We start from the raw sequence: 7,500 nt of genomic DNA, 5'->3' as shown, positions 1-7,500 counted from the left end.
ATACACACGTACACAGACGTACATAACCACGCAAAAAAAAAAAAAAAAAAAAAAAAAAAAACATACACACAACACTCACATCCCTCACTCTTTTCCACACACAGATTACGCAGAACATCACAAAAATCACACACAAAAAAAACACAACCCAGGTTACCTCACCTTTTCTTTGTATTTCCTGTAGGTTTGCCAGAACGCAGTATTGATAGTCTTCTGAACGACGGCATCCACGACCAGAAATTAACAGACAATTCTTGCTACAAAGAACTCGCCTCACAGACAGATTTACGTAAACAAGCAGAGGAGGAAGATCTTAAGGTACGAGTTGCGATTGATGTATTTACTGTTTTTGTTGTTTCGTTATTGTTTTTTGTTGTTCCTCTCCCTGTTTTTTTTTTTTTTTCTGTGTCTCAAGGGGAGGTTGAAGGGGGGATGGGGGGGTATGGTGTACAAGATGTATGTATGAATAGTATTATCTATCACAAAGGTTGTCCTTAATTATCAGGAAAAAGGTGAAAATTAAAAGTGAAAAATGGTTGTGAGAGATAAAAGTGATTTATAAGAAATAATCTTTACATTAATTAAGTTGGATGTGAATATTGAATACTAGGGGTGAAATAACTTTTTTTTCCATCACATCCCATCTCTCTTACACACACACACACACACACACACACACACATATATATATATATATATATATATATATATATATATATATATATATATATATATATATATATATTGTCAGGGAGATCTATTTAGACTTCTTAAATATAAAAGAAAAGTGAAAATAAGCTAGATAATTTTATTAATAATCCGTTGCAATCAGAAATTTAATATTTATTACTGATGATTGCTGCTGCTTTTTTCTCAAGAGTTACAATACTCACACTAAGTTTTTGATTCGATTCTTTAAAAAAAAAAGAAATTTTTTTGGGGGGGGGGGGGGGGGGGGGGGGGGGGGGGGGGGGGGGGGTGGGGGGGGGGGGGGGGGGGGGGGGGGGGGGGGGGGGGGGGGGGGGGAGGGGGGAGAGATGGTAGCAAGAGAAAAGGGAGCGTAGGTGGGGGGTTTTTTGGGTATTAGATGGGGGTTATTGTTGAATTAGTAAGTCATCCAGACTATTTTGCTGGATCAAGCGAGGACACAGAATAATTATTCCACAATACAATTCAATTTGTGCGCGTGTGTAAGTGTTTATGTAAATATGTGTATATCTATCTATCTATCTATCTATATATATATATATATATATATATGTGTGTGTGTGTGTGTGTGTGTGTGTGTGTGCATTCATATGTATATTCACAGCTGTACCGTCACTACTTTTAATAATTATGATATTAGTTTCGTGATACTTATATATATTCTGGCTAACATATTTACTAGCAGAAGTTCTAGGATCTGTTGTGTAAAAGTTCATTAATATATCTATCACTGATCTATCTACAAGTGAATTAGGCTCGAATCGTGCCACACGATAATCTCATCAGAAAATTATTTACACCAATTTCATCTTCAGAAATTGGCAAGACATCGATAATCATCAGCTTAGATCTATAAATATTCTCATAAATCACGCTGCAAAACACTCTCCTGGTTCTTAATGAGTTTCGGAATATCGACTTTATTGACATGGGGGAGGGGGAAGGGGAAGGGGAGGGGGAGGGAAGGGCGAGATTGGCAATGTCCTGGTGGAAAGGAGGAAGAGGTAAAATGAGGAAGGAGAGAGGAAAATGGAATTAGATGGATGATGATTGGAATTGTGGAAGGGGGAAGAGAGGTGGAATGAGGAAGCAGGGATGAAAATTGAATGAGAAGTAGAAAGGAAAATAGAAGGCAGAGGATGAGAAGTAGAATGAGTAAAGAGGAATAAGAATGAAGTAAAAATGGAATGAGGAGGAAAAGAAAAAAAAAGGTAGATGAAGAAAAGTGATAATGGAAAAAGGGGAAGAAGCAGAGAGAGAAGACGAAGGAAATTAGAAAGAGGAGAGGGAATAAAGCAAGAAATAGAAAGAAAAATAGAATGAATTTAGTATGAGTAAATGGTAATAGGGGATAAATAGGAGAAGGAATAAAGCAAGAAATAGAAAGAAAAATAGAATGAATTTAGTATGAGTGAATGGTAATAGAGGATAACATAGGAGAGGAAGATAATAACAAGAAAAAAAAAAAAAAATAGAATGCATTTAGTATGAGTGAATGGTAATAGAGGATAAATAGGAGAGGGAATAAAGCAAGAAATAGAAAGAAAAATAGAATGATTTTAGTATGAGTAAATGGTAATAGGGGATAAATAGGAGAGGAAATAAAACAAGAAATAGAAAAAAAATAGAATGAATTTAGTATGAGTAAATGGTAATATGGGATAAATAGGAGAGGAAATAAAACAAGAAATAGAAAAAAAAATAGAATGAATTTAGTATGAGTGAATGGTAATAGAGGATAACATAGGAGAGGAAATAAAACAAGAAATAGAAAAAAAAATAGAATGATTTTAGTATGAGTAAATGGTAATAGGGGATAAATAGGAGAGGAAATAAAACAAGAAATAGAAAAAAAATAGAATGAATTTAGTATGAGTAAATGGTAATAGGGGATAAATAGGAGAGGAAATAAAACAAGAAATAGAAAAAAAATAGAATGAATTTAGTATGAGTAAATGGGAAGATGGGAGAAATAGGAGAGGGAATAAAACAAGAAATAGAAAGAAAAATAGAATGAATTTAGTATGAGTAAATGGTAATAGGGGATAAATAGGAGAAGGAATAAAGCAAGAAATAGAAAGAAAAATAGAATGAATTTAGTATGAGTGAATGGTAATAGAGGATAAATAGGAGAGGAAAAAAAACAAGAAAAAGAAAAAAAATAGAATGAATTTAGTATGAGTAAATGGTAATATGGGATAAATAGGAGAGGAAAGAAAACAAGAAATAGAAAAAAAAATAGAATGAATTTAGTATGAGTGAATGGTAATAGAGGATAAATAGGAGAGGAAATAAAACAAGAAATAGAAAAAAAATAGAATGAATTTAGTATGAGTAAATGGTAATAGAGGATAAATAGGAGAGGAAATAAAACAAGAAATAGAAAAAAAATAGAATGAATTTAGTATGAGTGAATGGTAATAGAGGATAAATAGGAGAGGAAATAAAACAAGAAATAGAAAAAAAATAGAATGAATTTAGTATGAGTAAATGGTAATAGGGGATAAAGAGGAGAGGGAATAAAGCAAGAAATAGAAAGAAAAATAGAATGATTTTAGTATGAGTAAATGGTAATAGGGGATAAATAGGAGAGGAAATAAAACAAGAAATAGAAAAAAAATAGAATGAATTTAGTATGAGTAAATGGTAATATGGGATAAATAGGAGAGGAAATAAAACAAGAAATAGAAAAAAAAATAGAATGAATTTAGTATGAGTGAATGGTAATAGAGGATAAATAGGAGAAGGAATAAAACAAGAAATAGAAAGAAAAATAGAATGAATTTAGTATGAGTAAATGGTAATAGGGGATAAATAGGAGAGGAAATAAAACAAGAAATAGAAAAAAAATAGAATGATTTTAGTATGAGTAAATGGTAATAGGGGATAAATAGGAGAGGAAATAAAACAAGAAATAGAAAAAAAATAGAATGAATTTAGTATGAGTAAATGGTAATATGGGATAAATAGGAGAGGAAATAAAACAAGAAATAGAAAAAAAAATAGAATGAATTTAGTATGAGTGAATGGTAATAGAGGATAAATAGGAGAGGAAATAAAACAAGAAATAGAAAAAAAATAGAATGAATTTAGTATGAGTGAATGGTAATAGAGGATAAATAGGAGAGGAAATAAAACAAGAAATAGAAAAAAAATAGAATGAATTTAGTATGAGTAAATGGTAATAGGGGATAAATAGGAGAGGAAATAAAACAAGAAATAGAAAGAAAAATAGAATGAATTTAGTATGAGTAAATGGTAATAGGGGATAAATAGGAGAGGAAATAAAACAAGAAATAGAAAAAAAATAGAATGAATTTAGTATGAGTGAATGGTAATAGAGGATAAATAGGAGAGGAAATAAAACAAGAAATAGAAAAAAAAATAGAATGAATTTAGTATGAGTGAATGGTAATAGAGGATAAATAGGAGAGGAAATAAAACAAGAAATAGAAAAAAAATAGAATGAATTTAGTATGAGTAAATGGTAATAGAGGATAAATAGGAGAGGAAATAAAACAAGAAATAGAAAAAAAAATAGAATGAATTTAGTATGAGTAAATGGTAATAGAGGATAAATAGGAGAGGAAATAAAACAAGAAATAGAAAAAAAATAGAATGAATTTAGTATGAGTAAATGGTAATAGAGGATAAATAGGAGAGGGAATAAAACAAGAAATAGAAAGAAAAATAGAATGAATTTAGTATGAGTAAATGGTAATAGGGGATAAATAGGAGAGGAAATAAAACAAGAAATAGAAAAAAAATAGAATGAATTTAGTATGAGTAAATGGTAATAGAGGATAAATAGGAGAGGAAATAAAACAAGAAATAGAAAAAAAATAGAATGAATTTAGTATGAGTAAATGGTAATATGGGATAAATAGGAGAGGAAATAAAACAAGAAATAGAAAAAAAAATAGAATGAATTTAGTATGAGTGAATGGTAATAGAGGATAAATAGGAGAGGAAATAAAACAAGAAATAGAAAAAAAATAGAATGAATTTAGTATGAGTGAATGGTAATAGAGGATAAATAGGAGAGGAAATAAAACAAGAAATAGAAAAAAAATAGAATGAATTTAGTATGAGTAAATGGTAATAGGGGATCTCTTCTCTTCTCCCTCCTTCTCCCTCCTTCTCTCTCTCTCTATCTATCTATCTATCTATCTATCCACCTCATTCACGTAATACCACAAGCGTCCTAAGTCATCACAGACCAAGGAAACCTAGTTAACCCCGTTACCCCGTCCGTCCACAGGAGATACGCTACACCGTGGAGTACCTCATCCGCTTCGTGGCTCGCCTTCAGCCGTTCACCCGGGTTCAGCAGGAGGCCGTTCTCAGGAGACTCATCGCCTCCCTCACCCAACAGGCCGTTCCCGTTCGAGGGACCCTTCTGCCTGCAGGTGCTTTGCTTTTTTTTTTTTTTTTTTTTCTTTTGGGGGGGGGGCTTTTTCCCCTCGTTTTTTTCTTCTTGTTGTGATTTTACTGTTGATATAATTGTGGTCGGTATTTTTTTTTTTCTTTGATATAGCGTAGTTAGAGTTCTTGTTCGTGATATGTGTATATGTATATATATATTCCCTGCCTTTTCCGTATGCTAATTGTTTTTTTCAGTATTTTTGTACTGCGTGCCTGCGTGTGTGTGTGTGTGTGTGTGTGTGTGTGTGTGTGTGTGTGTGTGTGTGTGTGTGTGTGTGTGTGTGTGTGTGTGTGTGTGTGTGTGTGTGTGTGCGCGCGCGTCTACGTGTGTATGTGTGCGTGTGTGTCTGTGTATATGTATATATGTATATATGTATTTATTTATATACATATGCATACATATATATACATATATATATATAGATATAGATATAGATATACATAGATATACTCATATGTATGTATAAACGTAGATAACAGTCCCATTTTCGTCGTTCATCAACCCAGGGGGGACTCCACTAACTCTCGTGTCTCCCATTTTCAGTCATTGAATATCCTGTAAAGGTGCCCGTAAAGCCAGATCCGAAGGAAAAGAAACAAGTAAAGAGTGAGGATATTCACAATAGATAATGATTGCTTTGTAGTTTCCAAAGATTTCTCGCCAAATGAGTGATTCTGGGACGGCAGTTCGCAAACTGTTTTGTCGCTGAAATTGGAAAATAATTCGATCCACTATTTTTCGTATTTTTATGTCTTTACTCCAGCATTTTTGAACGAAAACGTGTAAGTGACAAAAGAGCAACATAAAACATTTTCACAGGCTTCTAAAGCTGTTTTTTTAAACATTATGTAAAACATCACCTCGTCCTCCAGATGCCATTAGAAGCTCGTGTGAGACTGATTTCTGTTGCGGTGTCAGAGCTGTTGGCGCTCGCTACCACAGCACAACACGCAGAGGTCGTGCGGAAAGCAGGTCGTAGATTTATGTCGTCGGCACACAGGCACCCAGAACGACACTGTGTGTTTCGAACGCTTTTGTCACTTAGTTACATTTGCTGAGGCTGGCTGCGAAAGATGGCGCTGAATGGAAGAAGACAAGTTCGTGGTCTGAGTAGGTTCTAGTTGACGTAGCTACGAGGAGTAGAAACGAATCCGTTGCGACTGATTTAGAGGTGGAGATCCACTGCTAGTATTTAGAGCTTTCTGAGTACTCTAGAGACCGCTGTCGTGAGTCAGACGGCGCCAGTTAGTGAGTACATGTATAGGTGGGAGCTTCGGTACACTTTGGAAACCAGAGCTAAAGCGATTGAATTTTCTCTCGCTGAGGGTCGGGACCTTAGTAAAAAGAATATTATAGTTACAAAGTACCTTCACTTAGGTGAGATTTCTTAGGCACTTAGGAGCTTCTTTCGAGATAATACCCATCCTTAGATGGGGTGTGTTTTAGAGACATGACTGCTATGTTTCGTTTCAGCAATAAGGTGAGGAAGGTGAGACTATATGAGGTACAAGTATAGCCATATACTTTAGTAGGTTTAGATGATATACAACACACATTTATATATATATATATATATATATATATATATATATATATATATATATATATATTTGTACATTTATATATATGCATATATATAAATTTATTCATTTATATATATATATATATATATATATATATATATATATATATAGATATATATACATACAGATATATATATATATATATATATATATATATATGTATGTATGTATGTATATATAGTGTTTAAGCCTGTAGATAGTTAGAACTAGGTACGAGTAAAGAGAGGCGGCATGAAGGAGAAAATGCCGTTGAACCGAAAAGCCTTAAAGACTCGCCAACGCAAAGAGAAATAGTCGTGAGTTGTTAATCCGTATCTAATAGCTTACACGCGCATGTGACCCCGCCCACATGCACGTGTACCTCACTATTTCCTTATTCTGGCTTACAAAAAAAAAGGAATTTCACTTCTCTTTCTGTGGCTGTTGATTGCCTGCGTGGATGTCAATAGAGATCTCCTTGTCTTTACTTCGCATTTGATCATGCTTCATATTCTGATTCTTGACGCCACAGACTGTCAGACTGAGGATGATGATATGTTTGAATTTTCATTTTGTTCATCTACATATTTCGCTATTTCATGATATGCTGCAGATGTTTTTTTTTTTTTTTTTTTTTTTTTTTTTTTTTTTTTTTTGGCGATATGATTACAGATGCTTTTCACTTGGTCTTGAGACTTTTCCATTAACCTCCATTCCCGTCATCGCATCACTATCGGTCAATAATTCGTTCACTGATCATAGGAAAAGAAGAAGAAAAAAACAAAACAAAAAAAACGCATCTCA

General features: G+C 33.3%; 1 protein-coding gene across 1 annotated transcript in view; it reads left to right on the top strand.

The window, feature by feature from the left end:
- LOC122247777 (uncharacterized) overlaps positions 1 to 7,500 on the top strand; it is a 96,655-nt gene that overhangs the window by 88,488 nt on the left and 667 nt on the right. The window contains exons 10-11 of the mRNA XM_086541170.1: positions 185 to 318; positions 4,970 to 5,117. Of these exons, the coding sequence (XP_086397296.1) occupies positions 185 to 318; positions 4,970 to 5,117 (282 nt within the window). The remainder of the gene's footprint in view (positions 1 to 184; positions 319 to 4,969; positions 5,118 to 7,500) is intronic.

This window comes from Penaeus japonicus, unplaced genomic scaffold (assembly GCF_977035675.1).
Source record: "Penaeus japonicus unplaced genomic scaffold, GWHDUDI00000001_assembly GWHDUDI00000001, whole genome shotgun sequence".
Lineage (NCBI taxonomy): Eukaryota > Metazoa > Arthropoda > Malacostraca > Decapoda > Penaeidae > Penaeus > Penaeus japonicus.
This window is presented reverse-complemented; position numbering and strand designations above follow the sequence as displayed.